Below are 19,278 nucleotides of genomic sequence, written 5' to 3' on the forward strand. Positions count from 1 at the left end.
CCCTGGCACAAATTAAGCACTGCCTGGGCCAGGCCCCCATTACCCTGTGTCCCCTTTGATTTTGGAGACCCTCAGGAACAATCCTCAGTCCCCATAGAAATCCCCCTTGTCCGCTCTCCCTGGGATATTGAAGTCACCCCCTTTCCATCCCACATTGAGGTGGATGCTTCAATGCACAATGCGGCTGCACCCAGGGCTGTGCACAAGGGGGGGCAAGCAGGGACATGGGATCCTCCAATCTGTGGGGGCACAGAACTCCTCTGGGGCCGGCATAGGGAGATCCAGCTCCTCTGGCTGCTGGGGGGAGCGAACTCCACCGGCCCCAGGGCTGCATGCGTCAGGGAGAACCAGGCCCTCCGGCTGCGGGGGGGTGGGTGGGGAGAGCCCGCTCCCCCGGTCGCAGGGGACACAGAAAGTGCCCCTCCTGAGGGTGCAACCCCCCCCACACCTAAACAGACATCTGCTGCTCAGTGACCATGTTCCCCTCTGTTCAGACGCATTCAGATTCCATGTCTCCCTCCCAGCACAGTGCGGGGCCAAGGCACAATCAAGGAATGTTCCTCTGACAAACTAATCAAACATGATGCATCCTGATTTCACCCCCATTCCTGAATCTGACCTGATCACCCAGCTAGAACAAGGGTCAGAGCTGATGGTCCCTGATCTCCAGCGCGCTGAGGAAAGCTACGAAAGGCACTCGCACAGGCGAAGTACCAATGAAATTGATAGAGAAACCCTCTGATTAGTGCCAGATGCCTCCAGAAATGTTATGAGAGGGATTCCCCAGTTCCACCTCATCTCTCCAGGTCAGGGTTGTAACTAGCAGGTGTCATATCTTCATGGCAGATATCACACACAGTTTCACACCCATCCTGGCCGACAACTGGTTTGAACTCCCTCCCTGCCTTTGCTTCCCCTCTGATGTCTGGATGGGACATGAAGACAGACTCCAATTTCTCCACGCAATAGTTCTGGTGTTTTTCTCTCTTTTCTGTTCCTCTCTTTGTCCTCTCTCCCCAGCACAGACAATGAGTCCTGTCTGGATTCTCACTCCCTATCCCAACAGGTGATGAGACAGGCAGTGAGAACAAGGAAGAGATTCCCCAGCAGAATTTTAAAATATTGTGTGCAGAATTTGTAATTTTTTGGTGCAGAATTCCCTCCAGAGTATCTCATATTTGTGTCTATTTGAATCTCTATTCTTAAGAAGCTTTTTTTTAAAAAAAACTATCATCAGACTCCAGTGCTGCATGAGACATTTGGATGGTGGTGTATGGTGCAACTGGTAAACCAGCGTACGCTGTTGCTCTGGGAACAATAGAACTGGGACGCCTGTGGATATCCAGTGATTAAGGGCTGGATACCACCGGGGAGCACTTTGAAGGGAAGCAGGAGCTGGGGTACATCTATTGTCACCTGGAGGGCAAAGGCAGGCCTGGTGTAGCCCAGGGGAGAGAGGTATGGTGGCTGAGAGGCTGGTTGTGTTAAGGTGCTAACACCCAGCTGGGAAAGGCAAGACTCCCTAATGCTGGTGACAGCAAGGTAATACCTGGCCCTGAGTAGCATCACAGCACCTATGTCTGATTGTGAATGCACAGCTGGGAAGGAAGGCAGGTTCCTAAGCTCTTTCCTTATGGGAGCAAGTGAGTTAGACAGGCGCTTTGCTCCACCTAGCCAGAAGAGAGGAGTGTGTGGCGGGGATTCCTCCTTTAAACATTCAGCCCAGGAGTGCAAGCAGTCACCCTGCTGTGGGAAGCCCAGCTTCAATTCCTGCACTGCAGAAAGGATTTGATCAGGGTCCCCCACAGCTCTTAGGAAAGTGCTCTCACCACTGGGCCATGGGATCTTCTGGTGTGGGACTCCCTCCATGTGTCCTCCCGTGGCACTTTGGATGAGTCTTTAAAGAAGGAGACAGGGAGCCTCCCAGCCAGGTGCCCTCTGGACTACAAAGTTATTCTCTCTCTCTGGCCGAGTGAAAGGCCCCGCCTGGGCTGGGCACAGCTAATGAGCCAACTCCCCTCCTCTCCAAAACCCTAACCCTGAAGGGATCAAGTGAGGTCAAACCCAGATTAAGGCACTGGCAATCTAGGCATGAGTCTAGGGCCCAATCTGTGTGTGTATGTGGAGGGGGGTGGGGTCAGGAGGCTGTCCCACACTGCAGCGGTGAGGAGGAGCGGTGCTGGCTGCCCCACTGCTCACTCAGGTGTGACCTAGGCACTCCCCCCACGAAACAGGTGGGGCACCAGGGTGACACTGGGTGAATGGCACCGAGACCCCCCCACGCACCAGGAGTCTCCCCACATATGCCCCATCTCCCCCTCCCTGGAATCCTCTCCTGTCTGTCTGCTCATGAGTCTATTGGCTTCTTTGCATGATGCCCCCTTAATGCTGAGAGAAGCTGCCTCTGTATGGAGCCCCTGATGACAAGTGCCTGGGGCAGGGGGGGCTGCAGGGTGGTGGGTTTATCGCTAGGACCCAGGAGCAGCTGGGAGGCGGCTCTGGGGGGAGCGATCACTGGGATCAGTCCAGGTGTAGTGTAGGATTCTGCTCTGCATAGGAACGTGCTACTTATGGTGTACTGAGCATGCTCAGTTATCAGAGCAGAATCCTACACTACAGGCCTACTGCCCCCCTTCCTCTACTGCCAGGGCAGACTGACTCTGAGCCTGCCCTTCCCCCTCAGATCCTTCCCTTTTTCAGTGGGACCCTCCACCAGCCCAGGCCCCCTCCACCCCCCGCCCGCAGTCACCGCTCCTGCCCCACGCTAAAATCTAAAGGTTCATTCATAAAGGGAAAAACATATAGATGAGAGCTAGAACTGGTTAAATGAAATACATACAGTGATGGCAAAGTTCTTGGTTCAGGCTTGTAGCATAGAATAAACTGCAGGTTCAAATCAAGTCTCTGGAGTACTTCCACAGCGGGGATGGGTCATTCAGTCCTTGGTTCAGAGCTTCAGTTTGTAGCAAAGTCCCTCCAGAGGGATGAAGCAGGATTGAAGACAAGATGGAGGCGAGGCATCAGTCTTTTATAGTCTCTTGCCATGTGGTCTTTGCTTTCTTTGTCCCAAGGACACTCTATCCAGCCCGTGGCATAGAAAAACCTGAGTTCTGTCCATAGGCAGGTCCCTGCATACCTTGCTGAGTCACAAGGTGTATCTGCCTTCTCTCAATGGGTCGATTGTATAGCGGATGGTCCTTAATGGGCCATCAAGCAGGCTAGGCACAGTTGACACCAACTTGTTTGGGGTGTTCCTCGGAAGCATAGCACAAGTTTGAAATACAGACAGTATAGAGTCAGTATTCATAACGTCAACTACAAAAATGATACACATATACAGATAGCATAATGAAAATCCGCCAATCATAACCTCTCCATAGACCCCTTACGTGACAACCTTTATACAATAGTGGCTGCAAATATATAACAGTGGTCGTAACAGTGATCTATCCAATTACAGATTATGTCAATAACATCACAGGAGGGGACACGGCACCATTGAGGCTCTTATTGGAATACTGCATCCGGTTTTGGTGTCCTCATTTGAAAAAGATGTTGTGAAATTGGAGATGGGACAGCAAAGAGCCACCAAATGTTCTGAGGGCTGGAGAAAACATGCCTTCTAGTGAGCTATTGAAAGAGCTTAACCTGTTTAGCTTATCAAAAGCAGATTGAAAGGTGACTTCATTAAAGTGTTGAAGTGCCTTAATGGAGAGAAAATATCGGGTATTAAAGGGATCATTAATCTAGCAGAGAAAGGCATAACAAGACCCAATGGCTGGAAGGTGAAAAGAGAAAATTCATATTACAAATAAGGCACAAATATTCAACAGCAAGGATGATTCACCACAGGAACAAGCTACCAAGGAAAGTGGTGGATTCTCCATCGCTTGATGTCATTTATTGAAGACTAGATGCCTTTCTGGAATGTGTTTGCCCAAAAAGTAGCTATTGTGTCATACTGGAGGCCCGTGATATGCAGGGGGTCAGATTAGATGCTCTAATGGTCTCTTCTGGCCATAAAGTCTGCTCATTTCTGAAAAACTGAGTATAGCATGGGGAGCAGCGTGTGATGTTTTACTGTCTAGCCGGCTTGCTTCCTAGAACGAACACTCATTGGGTGGGGTGATCCACAGGGAGCAGCTCAAACCTCCAAAGTGTCTGTCCAGTGGCAGGACATTAGCACAGCAAGGGAGGGGTGTGGCAGTGACATCACAAAGGCCTTTTGCAGGACCTCAGACTATTGGTCAAAGGTGGTGGGGAGGTGGTGACCTCACAGAGAGATGCTGACATCAGCCAGGCAGGACAGGGGCGAGGGGCCAGGGAAACCTCGGAGACCCCTGTGGCTTTGCTTCAGCAAATCTCCTTCTCCAGGTCTCTCTTTGAGGACTGAGAGAGTATTAGGGTTCACGTACATGAGCACCAGGAGGAACCTCTTTCGAGTTTTCTCCTTTCCTTTTACTGATTTTACTAGAAAACAGACGTCCCTGTTTAGAAGGTAAGAGCCTCCTCGAGGTTTGAAACCTGTTCAGTCTGATCCATCTGGTGACAGTTAAATTCTAGGCGTGGAAAACACGAGCTTAAGGAGGCAGAATTTAATTCCACACCTAGAATTTTGTCCCTTAGAATCACTGGGGACATTAGGGTTTGTCCTTTTTGTTTCACCTTTTGCTCCCTCCCTCCCTCCCTTCTCTTCTTCTCTTGCTTCTTTTGTCCTTTCTCCTGTTCCCCTCCCAACACCAGGAGGTGTGTGTGTCTGTGTGTGTGTGTGGATAGAAGTAGTGCATAATATGAGGTGTCCTCTCACATTTACTCAGATCAGATTATGACATAATAGAATAGCTGAAATATTCTATTTTATCTGGTTTCAGAGTAGCAGCCGTATTAGTCTGTATTTGCAAAAACAAAAGGAGTACTTGTGGCACCTTGTGGCGTTCTGTTATTTTCTTTGTTGGGCCTGTCCTGTAGTAGCCACTAGCCGTCACCTTCAGCCCCCAACAAAAACCTCTCCAACGCATCTTCAAGGATCTACAACCTATCCTGAAGGACGACCCATCATTCTCACAGATCTTGGGAGACAGGCCAGTCCTTGCTTACAGACAGCCCCCCAACCTGAAGCAAATATTCACCAGCAACCACACACCACTCAACAGAACCACTAACCCAGGAACCTATCCTTGCAACAAAGCCCTTTGCCAACTGTGTCCACATATCTATTCAGGGGACACCATCATAGGGCCTAATCACATCAGCCACACTATCAGAGGCTCGTTCACCTGCACATCTACCAATGTGATATATGCCATCATGTGCCAGCAATGCCCCGTGCCATGTACGTTGGTCAGACTGGACAGTCTTTACGTAAAAGAATACATGGACACAAATCAGACATCAAGAATTATAACATTCAAAAACCAGTCGGAGAACACTTCAATCTCTTTGGTCACTTGATTACAGACCTAAAAGTTGCAACCAGAATGACAAATGTGTGTGTGTGTCTTTTTCCCACGCCTGATCATCCATGAGGCCAAAGTCTTGTGGGTCTGGGACTGGCACCAGGACAGCAGGCTCCTGGGCTACAAGAACACAGCCAAGGTGGGGGAGGTAAGGACACTCTGCCAGGGCATGACACAGCTCTGGAAGTGCGGGTGGCTGCCTCCTGGAGCCACTAGATGGAGATGCCATTCTAGTCCAGGATTTGGAGCCTGATTCTGGGCAATCTGCTGAAGCCTCACATCTGGTTGGCTTTAGGTCTTTGGAAAGTTCTTCTCGGAGGGGCAGAGAAGATTCTTCCTCCGGATGGCAGTGCTGGCCATCCATGACCCTCTGCTGCGTGTCAGCCAGGCTGGGCTGCTCCTCACCTACTCCCTCCTGAGGGAAGCCCAGCAGCTGATGGTGGACAAGGTAAGCAGCTGCATTAGACGCAGGAGATTGGAGTGAGGCCCAGGCCTCATTCCCATCCTATGGCCATTCGCCTGCCTGGCAGCAAGGAGACTGGTGGGGAATGAGAGTGAGAGCAGGTGCTACTGGGAAGGGAGATGAATTCACCTCCATGAGCAGGAGGGAACCAGCTTGTCCCCGGAGCAGCTCCAACCCAGCTCTTTAGCGAGGCTAATTAATGACAAGCTTTGCCTCATCACGGACTTATGTTCTTGGGAAGGGCAGCAGAGTCCTCTAAGTGCCCTCTGCGAGCCTCTCCTGTCACCCGAGCCACCACCCAGAGTTGCTCCCATCACTGGCAGCCTGGGAGGCCAAGGACTGATGGGTGATGGCGACTGACCAGGAAGGGCTGAGGCACATGGGCGGGGGAAGCTTGTCCTGCTGCTGGCAGGGCTGGACCCGCTCTAGAGAGAATGGGAGGATTCAGTCAGCAGGGGCTGCTGACCTGCCCCGTTCACCAGGGCTGCCATCCTGCGGCTTCAGCATTAGTGGCTGGGATGACTTGGGGAAAGGTCTCAACGTCCCCACATCCCACTTCACTGCTGCCAGAATCCCTCCTGCCCCCCTGCTAGAGCCCCCTCCCTGCCCAACCTGGGTGGGGGCGGAGGAGAGGGGCCTGAGAACTTGAGCTGTGGATTGGAGGTGGAACAGCTGTCAGGGGCACAGAGGGGGAGGTGGCAGGAGCTCACCCTACAAGGAGGGGGGTTGGCACTGGAGGTCACTAGAAAGGACAACAAGACTCCATTTGGGGGGCCAGGAGGGGGAATCCATCCCTCAGAGGTGGGAGGGTGCTGGGTGGAAATGCTGCTGGTTCCAGGTGCCCTGATTCCGCGGGGGCGTCTGAGTCTCTGACAGGTCCTCGTTCCCTTGCAGCAGGAGGACGTCACAGCCAATGTGATGCACCAGCTTCGCATCATCCGGCACTTGCGCCAGGTGCCCAAGGCGCTGCAGGGGCTCTACCTCTGAGGCCACCAGCAACTGCCACTCCCTGCTGCAGGTACTGCTCTGGCTCCCTGTAAATGGGGAGCTAGTGGAAGGGGAAATGGAGGCCCCTGGTACTCACAGAAACTCTCTCCCCTCTCTGTGGAGCTGGGTCCTTCCCTCTGTCCCACAAATTTCCTTCTTCTGGGGCAGGAGCTCTTTCCCTCACACCCATTCCCCTCCCCCCCTTTCCTTGGTCTGACCCCATCCCATTCCCCCTGTGCCCAGGCAGAGCTCTCCCTGCCCTATATGGTGCAGAAAGGCCATTGTGTTAGGGCCACTGCCCCAGCCCCACTGAAGCTCAGAAAGCTCCACTTTTGAGGAAGTGGGGGTGGGACAGAGGCTCAGGGCTAGCTTCACCTCCTGCCCTTTATTCTCCCCTTGGCCCTTCTATGGGGTCTCTGGGTGTGAAATGAAGAGGAGTCTCCTTCCCAGCTCTCTTCCAGGCCCTGGGATCTGGCACAGCCTCCCAGAGGGGTGCATCCTGTAGCTGTGGGGAGCAGTGGGGACAGGGCACCTCGTCCCATCCAAGCAAGCAACGCTGGCTCTCAAAGAGACTGAGAGGGAAGACCCCGCTCCCTCATGGAGGAAAGAGCCATTTACCCCTTGGGGCTGTGGGTCTCTTGGGGGAGAAATGGCATCCCTGATGCATAGCCTGGCTGGGAGCTTCCCCCGTCCCTGGCTCCCAGCTTTGGGACAGAGATGTCTCCATCATCGTACCACCCTGGTTTTGTTCCTAGGAAGGGGCTCCCCAGAGACGTCCTCGAACCTGGGCTCCTGAGAGCATTTCTGGCAGGAGGCTCCAGCCCCTCGGGCATGAAGAGAGCATCAGGTCGTCTCATTCACATGGCATCTCCGGTCTCCAGCTCCACTTCCCACAGCAGGGCAAACGAACCCATCATCTCCCAGAATCCCAACTCTTTGACTTCCTTCCACTCAGCATTCGGGTTTCTCCAGCCCCCTCACCACACCTGTCAGCCTCTGAATGATGAAGGGCCTGAATGTCAAAGTCACCAGAACAAGCAAACTCCAGTTCCAGGCAGTGGGGCCTCTGTATACTCAGCCCCTCTGGAAACTAGGTCTGAAATGGGGAGCAAGGACCCCAGCCGAGTAACAGTAGGAGTGGGCAGAGCAGGCCTGTAACAGGGTGCTTTCCCCTGGGCTGCACAGCCTGGGGCCTAGCCAAGCTGATTACAGAATGAGCCCTAACTGAGAGGCACCATGTACCTTCCCGTAAAGAGCCAGACTTCAGTGGTGATGCAGCCCAGCTGGGGTATCTACAGGAATGAGAACGAGGTAGTTCAGAGCAGCAAGGAAACTAGAGAGAAGAGGCAGGAAGTGCCAAGGGAAACCTGCAGCAAAGAGAAAGGAGCAGACCTAGCTGTTGGGTACAGGGCCCTGGGCTGCTACTAATGTCAGGGTGAGACTGGGTTCCCCTACTGGCCCCAAAGTAGGGCGTGTACACACACCCGGAGAGGTTACCAAGCCTAGCAAGGAGGCTGCAGGCTGAGCAAGAGCCCCAGCGATAGACTTCTAGTGGTGGACTTCTAGCCCCAGTGATGGACTTCTTTCTGTGGAGAGACCTCTTTGGACTTCTAGTGTGAGACAAGCTGGGCCCCAGACGGGTGGACTAAAGGTGGTGACCTGGCCGGAGGGCTGAGTTACCAGGCAGAGAAACTGCCATGGTGCTGGAGCGACCATGGACGGGGGATGCTAGCCCAGCGAGAGGGCTGTGATGCCATGCCTGGCCGCCGGGGCGGGGGAGGGGGCACGTAACGATGAGTAGATTCATTTATGATTGGCATAGTCAGGAGGATTGAATTCTGCCTGTGATCCATGAGGACTGATGGAAGGAAGTCTTTGTTGCTGAAGGAAGGTCTGTCTTCCCAAGCGGGTGTATTGGGGGACTGAGCCGGTCACTGGATTTCCCATTTGAGTTCCAGGGACTGGTTAAGCAGCCAAAGCAGGTCTCGGGGTTTCTCCAGCAGCTCCTAGAAAACCAACAGGAGCAGAAGGAAGTGCAGGCGGAGCTACAGACGCAGCAGCAGCAATGCCTGTGAGAGATCTTGCAAAGGGAACGCCCATGGACAAAAAGAGCAGACACGGAGAGCATGCCTGGGCTGTGCGGAGAAGGTTAGCCCAGGAGAGCAGGGCATGAGAAAGTGTACACGCGTGGCCTAATGCCAAGATGGGGACAAGAGTTCTTTGTTTTGGGTGCAGAGAAGCAGGCCATATCAAAAGACCCGGCCTGCTTAGGAAATTGCTGAGTGGCAAAAGGAGGGGCCAGGGCCCCAAGAAGTTAGAAAGAAAGGAGAAGGTTCCTCTGACAGAAACCCACATGAGGCAGGCAACGTGGAGGTGGCAGGAATGGCCATGGACTTTGCAGACCCTCCACCAATACTCCTTGTCGGGTGCTGCAGGTTGGTGAAGGACAAAATGGTTGGCCCAGAGATGAAGCAGACTGAAGTAGGGACAAACACAAGGGTGTGAACAGTCCATGATGGGCGCTCCGACCCTGATGGAAAAGGTTTTGGCGTGTGCAGTGGCAGTAGCAAAAAGGCTGCAGAAGAAGCTAAAGGCTTCAGAAGAGGCTCTGCAAGCAGCTGTTAATGGGAATGAGTGGCTGCAGGAAGAGCGTTGGGATGCTGCAAAAGAGAAGGATGGCCTCTGAGTTCTGGTGAGCGAGCTGGCTGGGGAGCGGGAGACACTGTGGGTGCAGGCTGTACAAGCGCGCAGCCGGTGACAGCAACGAGATGACGAGGGATGAAGCTTGGACAAGAATAGAACTTCCCCTTGTGTGGGCCAGTTTCTAAGGAGGAGCGTATATGACAGGGGGGCTTGGTCTGTGGGCAATAAAGCCTGGAGCTAGGCCAAATGGATTACAGAGTGAGCTCCACCGGAGAGGAAAGCCAGGGAAAACCACAGCAAAGGTACAGGAGCAGGCCTAACTGTTCAGTACAGGGGCCTTGGGGCGGGACCTAGAATCCAGGGTAGGACTGGTTCTCCCATGGTCTCTAAGGAAGGGGACGTACAAGGCCATAGAAAGGGCTACCAAGGCCAGGAAGGGCAGGCCGAGCCAAAGTCAGGCTGAGGAAGAGCCCCCAAAGGGACGGAGGACCTTGTTTCGGTTAAAGACATTTTTGGACTTTTCGTTTGGGATGAGCGCGACCCAGGAAGGAGTGAACTAAAAGACAGTCACCTGGCTGAAGGGCTGAGTTCCCAGGCAAAAAACTGCCAGAGTGCCCTAGCGACTCTTGGCAGGGGTGCAAGCCCCGCAAGAAAGCTGTGACACCAGGCCTTGCCAGGAAGGGGTACCTATCGGTGAGTGAACTCTGTTACAAGCCTGCTTCCGTTATGGAAACGGTGTGATATTGGAGAGTGGTGGGGATGGCCTATGGGAGAGGGTGGCTAGAGTGGTCATACAGAAGGGGCAGCAGGGTCCAGTGATGAGAGCAAGGAACAGGTTATACTGCAGCCCTGCCACTGAGTGGTAACGTGATCCTGGCCAGGTCACTCTCCCACCTGGTACCTCACTTTCCCTGTCTTTGAAATGGGGATCATCCTGTCCCACATTAAGAAAGTGTTTGATCCTCTGCTCTTGCTTCCAAAATCCCTGCCCTCCTTGCCCCCCACAGGCCTCTTCCCTGTTCCTCAAACTTCCATGCCCATGTTAGTGCCTGGGTCACCCTGCAACTGCAAGGTCTCATGTACAGTCTCCCACTAGCAAACTGAACCCCCTCACCCCCCCGATCCAGAATAGGAATTGCAGTTACTGTGCGATGCCCTGAATGAAGTGTAGCCCATGGGCATGGGGAAGGCCAACACTCACATCCAGGTAGATCGTCAACCTACTCCTCTGTCCCAGGAGCAGGAAGGCCTCTGGTTCTTGCTCTCTTGGTAGCTGGAGCTGCTAAGTTGCGGGTGTTGTGGGCCATTGGGTCACCTGTGGTCAGGGCAGTCAGTGCAGAGCAGTGTTTGACCAGTTACCAACCCATGAGAGGACCTTATGATGTACCTGTATGGCACAATAATTCTTCATTGAATCAGTTGATTCAATTGCTTAGTCTTTGGGGTTCAGACCCTCTGTTCTCCCCCTGAGGTGACAGAACCCTGATTGTCACATCTGCCTTTCAGGCTCTGTCCCAGCCTCTCACACAGATATATCCTGCAGCCAGCCCAGCTCAGGGAGCAGTGGGGACAGGTCATCTCGTCCTGAGAAACCAAGCAACATGGGTCCCATTGAGGCTCAGATGGAAGATCCAATGCACCTCCTGGAGGTAAGAACTGTTCACTCGTCCTGCCATTTGGGGCTCTTGCAACAAACAGGGGCCTCCTGATACATATCCTGGTTGGGAGCTTTCCCAGATCCCAGCCCTGGTAGAGAGACCTATTTCTCATTATGATATCCTCATTTTATTCTCAAAGGATGTGTCCAGGATCCTGGAGCCTGTTTCCTGCTGCAAGAGGTTTGAGCGGGGAGAGTTCACTCACTGTCACGACCCAGGGGTCTTCAACCTGGGTCTGCGGGGTTCATGGGAGAGGCCACACTCCAACCTTCCACCTGGAAGCCTGCTGAAAATTGCTTACCTAGGACCCATGAAGTTCAGCCCCAGTTTGAGGACCGTGTGCTACCTGTTTCTGCTGCCACTCCCCTGGCTTGATTTCCTGGCATCTGATTTGTGGTTGTGATCGCAAGTTTGTCTTTTGCTGCTGATCTTCCAGTATCCTGACCCAGCTGACTCTCAACTCCTGTCATGTGAGTGTGAACTCTGGCTCTGACCAGTAGGTCTGGCTGCCCTTGACCCAGCCGTGACATTGACTTTTGTACAATTTCTCCAATGCCCTTTTCTGCTCTCCAGCAAGATACACTAGTACCTTGGCTCCCAAAGTCCTAGCTGCCCACTATTCAAGGGCTGAGGGGTAGTGCTTGTATTGCCCCCACCCCCACCCCAGCTACTTTTCCTATGGGAATCTCCCTAGAGCAGAGGAGAAATCTGCTCTTCTCTTAGGATCAGTCCCAGCAGTAATTCCACCCACCCTGGCCTCAGCTCAACTACTTTGTTTACCTGGGGTCAGGGACCACTTTTGAAGCCCTTAGCGTGGGGGTGGAGGTGGGAGCAGAGGCTGAAGCTCCAGCAGTTTCCACGAGAGAACACCACCCTCTCTTTCTGTGGTCTGGCTAGGCTCACCATCCATCTTGGAGCTGAACACCAGATGGGAGCTGAAAGATTGTCCTTGGTGGGCCATGTTCTTGTGTGTAATGGAGCTGTGGGCCAGAGAGGGCCAGGAGCAGATGCACCACGCCTGGCCAGGACCGGGCTAAACAGCCTGTAATGCTAGGTGAGTCAAACCACGGCCACAATGCAGATACCCTGGGCATCCATGGGGACTGAATCTGGGCCCTTCACTACCAAGAGCACAACTCATTCCAACTTGAGTCATGACCAAGGTGACCCCTGCCAGCCCCTCTGAGGTGGGTCAGTATTATCCCTGTTAGCTGGGGCATAGGGATAGAAAGCAACTGGCTACAAGGTCACACACAATGTCACTGACAGAGGCAGGAAGGAAGTGTGGTACTGATACCAGTCCAGCTCCAACCACTAGACTCCACCCACTTCCAAAGTCAGAGAACCCAGGAGCCCTGACTCTGACAGCTAGGCCTTAAATGAAAAGACCAACCTCCCTCCCACACAGGAAGCCGTAGAAGGGACCATCTGCTGAGCTCCCCTTTGTAATGCCACTGTCAGAGACCATTGCTAGTGGGTGTCAAGTGACTGAGAAGGGAATTCCTTGAGAGCCTCCTAGAGACTCGCAGGTGTTTCACTGTGACCCTCTGGGAGCTGTGGAAAGAGTGCTGCATTGAAGAGACTCTCCTGCTCTAACAAAGGATTTCTGTTCTCCTAGACAGTCAGCCGGTGAGGCCAGTTTGTAGAATGTGGAAGAGCCCTTTGGCAATGTGTTGGAGGCTTCACCATGTAGGTGGCAGCAGCTGCAGTGCCTGGGGTCCCCATGGGCTAAGCCTCCACTCCTGACACTCCAGGCTAATCTCCCACTGCTCTCAGTGGGGCTTGGCTTTAGCTACTGGGCCTGCGTGCCTAGACAGAGGACTCAGGTACTTCCTTCAGGCTGCTCAATGGCAGATGCAGCCACCCAAAGAAGTGAAAAGAAAAGGAGTACTTGTGGCACCCTAGAGACTAACCAATTTATTTGAGCATAAGCTTTCATGAGCTACAGCTCACTTCATCGGATGCAAGCTGTAGCTCAGGAAAGCTTATGCTCAAATAAATTGGTTAGTCTCTAAGGTGCCACAAGTCCTCCTTTTCTTTTTGCGAATACAGACTAACACGGCTGTTACTCTGAAACCAAAGAAGTGAAGAAGAATGGAAGTGAAAGAGCAAAGCTGGACCATCTGCTGAGCTCCTTTCTGTCCCTCCATTGATCCTGGGGCTTCTAGGCAGGATCCCTACATAGCGCTGGGAGAAGCTGCTGGAGCCCAGGGCTCTGGGGCAGGGGGGCTGCAGCGCGATGGGTTGATCGCTAGGACCCAGGAGCAGCTGGGAGCGATCGCTGGGCTCAGGCCCCGCCGCAGGAAGTGACTCGCAGCCGCTGCGGTGACTCTGGCTCCCCGCGAGATCCCCGAGCCCCGGGGGCTGGTGCTGGGACCCTGCCGGGCCCCGCTGGGAGGGAAGGTAAGAGAGACCCGCCCCCTCACCCCGGGTGCTCCCAGCGGAGCTGGCTGCGATTCCCTGCCCCGGGCCCGGGAAAGCTGCCGCAGCTCCCGGTGTGTGCGGGGCGGGGGCTGGGACAGTGAGTGGGGGGCAGACGGGGAGCTGAAGAGGGGCGGGGGTGTAGCTAAGGGGGGGTTACAGTGACAGCACACCAGCAATCTTTACCCTCTTCTGGAATTATACTGCTTCTTTTCAAATACTGGGGGGGACAGGGATGTGGGGGGGGGGGGGGCAGGAGGGGATGGGGGCGGGGATGCGCTGAAGGGAGGATGGGTCCATGTCGGGCAATCAGGGGAAATTTATGGGGCGGATGGGAACAGGGCTGCAATAGAGGGAAACTGAGTGGGGGGCACTGCGAAGGAAAAGGGGGATGTGGGGAGGGGAGACTGGCTGGGGAAGGGAGGGAGAGGGAGAGATACAAGGGCAACTCCCCCACCCCAATGGGGCAAGAGAGGGGGAGGGCCTGCCCCACCCAGCAGCCAGAGGGGAAATCTTTTACCGCAAATAGTCCATGATGCTTTAGGGGTAGGTGGAGGCTTCTGCCCGAGGGTTCAGAAGCTACTAACCAAATATCCAGACCCCCCCCCCACACTCCCTGTGCTCCCAATTTATTTTATTTTATTATTTTCAGACACACTCATGATTTTGGGGTCCGTCTCCTGAGTGCATGGATTAAATGAGGTTCGGGGCTGCCCGGGGCCCTGGTCTGATTTCCGGGCAGAATTCAGATCTCAGCCACACCGGAGTCACTGCTGGCTCTGGCAGGGGGTGAGTGCGGATGGGCCGATGGGATCAGCCTCTGCCTGCCTGTCCCTGGGGGCTGCTGGGGCAGGACAGGGAGGCTCAGTCATTAGCTGCTGCCACCAGAGGGCTCCGATTATTGATTGCTCAGGGAGAGGAGACAGCTGGTGCCTGTCTCTCTCTGCTCCTGATATTAGAGCCCTTGAATTGAGCTCCCTGGGTCAGACACTGCTGCCTCCTCTGCCTGAGAGCCCAGAGTGTGAAACTGCTGCTCCCCAGCTGGGTCTGTGCCAGGGAGAGGCCTTCCTGAACCCCCACTCCTCCCTCTGTGCCCCGCCTGGGTGGGCACTTTCTCCAGTGGCTGGAACCAGCCCCTGGGGCAGCCCGGGGCTCTGCCCACGCCAGCCCCTGAGCCGGAGCTTGCAGGTGATGGAGAGACCTGGGGGAAAGGTCTGGGGCCCGGCAGGAAGGTGACTGCACAACGGGCCCCTTTCAGGGACCTGCTGGTGAATTTGTACCGGAGGGGGAGAGGCTCCCCCTGTGCCTGCGGAAAGTGACTCTGCACAAAGGGCTTAGAGCTGCTGCCCACAGTGACACAGACCTAGCTGCTGTAGTAGCAGATCTGTCTACTGGAGAGCAAACACCCATGAAAGTGGGGCAGTAACCAGTTCTCCCAGGCAGCGGGAAAGGGAGAGTGGAGAGACTGTAAGGGGCAGCAGGAGCAAGAAGAGAGGTTCCAAGCCTCATTCCCTGCATCACCCCTGGGCAGACAGACTCGGCTGGGAAGAAGAGTAGGAACTGACAGAGGAAAAGCCAGGTCCTCCCTCGGCCGAATCCTTGTGGCCAGTGTCGGGGGGGATCCCCCCAAATGGTTCCTTTGATTCTGCTCTTTTTCAGAATTTGTGTTAGAGACTCTGTCCGGGGGGGTTGGGTTAAAAGTGTCTTGGGAGATTCAGTGCTGCGAGGAGGGGCTGGGGCTGTGTTGTAATAAAGTGACTGAGGGTTTTCCCAGTGTGGCAGAGCCCAGAGCATCTGTCTGCAAGGGGGGGAGCCTGGGGGGAGTCGGGGTGTGAAATGGATTCAAGCCCCTTCTGAAACCTCCCCCATCACCCCTCTCACCCTGACAGGCTGAGGAATCACATCCACGTTTCGCTCCAAATCGTCCCGTCTTCCAGGGGACAGGGAAGGGAAATGGCTGTGATGGAGCCAGCTCAGGTAGGGGATTTTCAGGGAGCTGCAGGGGGTTTGTTGTGGAGCGGGAGGGGCAGGAAACCCCCAGGGGGAGACAGGGAGGGGACAGGGTGTGATAAACCTGCTGGGGCATGTTCAACTTGGAGCCTGATTTTCTGAACAGCCCATTGGCCGGGTGGGGGAAGGAGAAACATTCCCCCCATTTCTGAACCAGGAAACACCCTCCTGGGCAGGGCTGGGAAAACTGACCAGACTCCCAGTGCTGGAGCCTGACCCCACTGGCCAGAGGCTGCTATGAAATACGAAGAGAAGCTGTCGGGATTCCTCTCCCTGCCCCCGGCTCAGAGCTCTGCTTCCCGCATCAGCCTGTGGCTGGCAGGCGTGTGGGAAGCTCTCACCTTCTTCAAGGAGCTCTCACCTTCTTCCCATGCCTTAAAGCCTCCTGGCTGCTCCGAGCAGGGTGGGGGTGGGATTCTGCTACTCTGTCACCCCCAGAGCTTCCGTTTGTTTATCCTTCCTCCCCTGTGACTAGTGGGATTGTGGCTGGGGCAGCAGGCACTGAATGGGGGAGACCTGTTGTTTCAGATGTTGGTGACCTTCGAGGAGGTGGCTATGTATTTCACCGAGGGGCAGGCGGCTCTGCTGGACCCCAGTCAGAGAGCCCTCTACAGGGAAGTCATGCAGGAGAACTATGAGATGGTGACCTCGCTGGGTAAGGGATTCCTGTGCCCTCGGTTATTGGAAGCCGTGGGGTCTGCGTGTCTGAATCTGGTCAGGTTCTTCCTTCCTCAGCTGGATTAGGGGGGACTAGGTCCTAGAGTCCACAGCTGCAGCATGAGAGAGACTCATCTCCATATCCCCGCCAGTGGGATTGGGGAATCAGAAACGTAAGAACATAACAGTTCTCATACTAGGTCAGACTACCATCCTGTCTCTGACAATGGCTGGTACCAGAGGTTCATGGGGAGTGTTCAGAACACGGCAATTATGGAGTGACCCGCACCTGTCTTCCACTCCTGGCTTCTGTTAGCTAGATGTTTGCCATCACTCCAAGCATGGGGTTACATCCCTGACCATCTTGGCTAATAGCTCTAGCTGGACCTATTCTCCATGAAGTTTTCCAGTTCTTATTTGAACCCAGTTATACTTTTGGCCTTCACAACATCCATCGACAATGAGTTCCACAGGTTAACTGTGCATTGTGTGGAAAAAAGAGCTTCCTCTTGTGTGTATTAATCCAACTGCCTGTTATTTTAATCGGGTGGCCCCTTGTTTTGTATTGTATGGAAGGATAAATAACACTTCTCTATTCTGTTTTTGCACACTGCTCATGATTGTACAGACTTCTGTCAGATCCTCCCTTAGTCATCTTTTTTTGAAACTAAAGAGCCCTAATCTGTTTAGTCTCCCCTCGTATGGAAGACATTCCATACCCTTGATTATCTTTGTTGCCCTTCTCTGAACCTTTTCCAGTTCCACTATACCTTTTTTCAGGTGGGGCGACCAGAACTGGGCACAACATTCCAGGTGTGGGTGCAGTATGGATTTATATAGGAGCATTATGATATTTTCTATCCCTTTTCTAATAGTTCCTAACGTACTGTTAACTGTTGCTGCACATTGAGCAGAAGTTTTCAGAGCACTATCCACAGTGACCCCAAGATCTCTTTCTTGATTGGTAACAGGTAATTTAGAACATACCACTGGAAAAAATAATCCTAACTATACATATTCAATGTGCACTACTTGGCACTTATGAACCTTGAATTTCATCAGCCATTTTGGTGCCCAATCTCCTGGTTCAGTGAGATCCTTCTGTAACTCCTCACAGTCTGCTTTAGACTTATCTGTCTTGAACAATTTTGTATCGTCTGCAAATTTTGCCACTTCACTGTTCATCCCTTTCCCCAGATCATTAATGAATATGTTGAATAACAGAGGTCCCAGTACAGATTCTTTGGGGGCTCCGCTATTCACCTCGCTCCATTGTGAAAACTGACCATTTATTCTTACCTTTTGTTTCCTATCTTTCAACGAGTGACTGATCCATGAGACCTTCCCTCTTATTGCATGACTCTTAGTTTCCTTAATAGCCTTGTTTTCCTTGAGTCTTTGTCATATAATGGCCCCACTGCCTGTTTGGCAGGCTTCCTCCTTCAGATGTCCTTAAAAACAAGGGTTTCAGAGTAACAGCCGTGTTGGTTTGTATCCGCATAAAGAACACGAGGACTTGTGGCACCTTAGAGACTAAGAAATTTATCTGAGCATAAGCTTTCGTGGGCTACAGCCCACTTCATTGGATGCATGCAGTGGAACAAAATTACTGTTAATTTTTGCGGCTTTAGCAAGTTGTTTCTCAAATTCTTTCTTGGCCTGCCTTATTTTACTTTTAGAATTAACTTGCCAGAGTTTGTGCTCCTTCCTGTTATCCTTACCAGGAGTCCCAAAGTTTAAAGGATGCTTTTTTGCCTCCAGTGGCCTCTGTTACTCTGCTGTTTAGCCATGGCAGCATTCTTTTGGTCCTCCCACTGTCTTTTTTGATTTGGGGTAGACACTTAGTCTGAGCCTCTATTATGGTAATTTTAAGTAGTCTCCATGTTGTTTGCAGGCATTTTACCCTGGTGACTGCTCTTTTTAATTTCTAACTAGCATCCTCATTCTTGTGTAATTTCCCTTGTTAAAGTTAAATGTTACTATGGGGGGTCCGCATGCTTGTTGACTCTCAAAGAATTCTAATAGATTGGTAAGGCATGATTTCCCTTCACAAAAGTTGTGTTGATTCTTCCCCAATATATTGTGTTCATCTGTGGGTCTGATAATTCTGTTCTTTACTATAGTTTCGATCAGTTTGCCCAGAACTGAAGTTAGACTTTTCGGTGTTTTCCGTCCTGCAAGGATATCAAATTTAATACATTACAGGTCATTTTTACTGAACGGTTCAGCTATAGTTACCTCTTGGACCAGTCCTGTCCTCCACTTAGGATTAAATCAAGAATTGCCTTTCCACTGCTGGTTTCAAGGACTAGCTTCTCCAAGAAGCAGTAATTTATGGTGTCTAGAAATTTTATCTCTGAATCATTCCCTGCGGTGACATTTACCCCATTGATATGAGGATAGGTGACATCACCCGTTATTTTTGCATTTTCTACTGCTGTAGCCACTCTGACCTTCCTTAGCATATCACAGTCACTGTCACTATCCTGGTCATGTGGTCAGTAGCATATTCCTACTGCTATACTCTTAATATTCAAGCATGGAATTTCTATCCATAATTTACAGTTTGATTCATTTTAGATTTTCACCCAATTTGACTCTGTTTTTTTTTATTTATCATATAATAGCACCACTGCCCCACCAGCGTGACCTACTCTATCATGGCTATATATTCTGTACCTTGGTATTACTGTGTCCCATTGATTATCCTCATTCCACCGAGTTTCCGCAACGCCTGTTATATCAATTACCTCATTTAATCCATGCACTCAAGTTCAGCCATCTTAGTATTTGTCGACTTCTAGCATTTGTATATAAGCACTTGTACATTTTCTCAATATGCTTGCCTTCATGTGTTACGTTTCAATGGGACACTTTTTTGTGTAACTGTTCCTCTCTAGCTCCTACCTGTACTTTACCAACTCCTTCCCTAGCCTCGAAATGAGGATATAGAGCTACCCCTTTAATAAATTCATCCCTAAGG

At 52.5% G+C, this 19,278-nt stretch overlaps 1 protein-coding gene and 1 long non-coding RNA gene across 5 annotated transcripts in view; both read left to right on the forward strand.

Annotated features, from left to right (window-relative positions):
- Positions 1 to 9,359: 9,359 nt before the first annotated feature.
- On the forward strand, positions 9,360 to 12,059 carry LOC122462875. Its single transcript, XR_006285756.1, has 3 exons — positions 9,360 to 10,242; positions 11,056 to 11,198; positions 11,347 to 12,059. It is a non-coding gene; the product is annotated as an uncharacterized LOC122462875 (long non-coding RNA).
- A 1,229-nt stretch (positions 12,060 to 13,288) lies between these two features.
- Positions 13,289 to 19,278, forward strand: part of LOC102944114 (zinc finger protein 436) — a 156,854-nt gene continuing 150,864 nt past the window's right edge. The window contains exons 1-4 of one of the 4 annotated variants that reach the window (XM_043528129.1): positions 13,289 to 13,610; positions 14,281 to 14,417; positions 15,518 to 15,605; positions 16,167 to 16,293. In XM_043528129.1, coding sequence (XP_043384064.1) covers positions 14,326 to 14,417; positions 15,518 to 15,605; positions 16,167 to 16,293 — 307 coding nt within the window. In that variant the 5' untranslated portion in view covers positions 13,289 to 13,610; positions 14,281 to 14,325. Of the gene's footprint in view, positions 13,611 to 13,639; positions 13,703 to 14,280; positions 14,418 to 15,517; positions 15,606 to 16,166; positions 16,294 to 19,278 lie in introns of those variants that run through there. The other 3 variants (XM_037914770.2, XM_037914769.2, XM_043528128.1) reach the window with 3 other exon arrangements.

Source organism: Chelonia mydas, chromosome 14, assembly GCF_015237465.2.
Source record: "Chelonia mydas isolate rCheMyd1 chromosome 14, rCheMyd1.pri.v2, whole genome shotgun sequence".
NCBI classification, from domain to species: Eukaryota; Metazoa; Chordata; order Testudines; family Cheloniidae; genus Chelonia; species Chelonia mydas.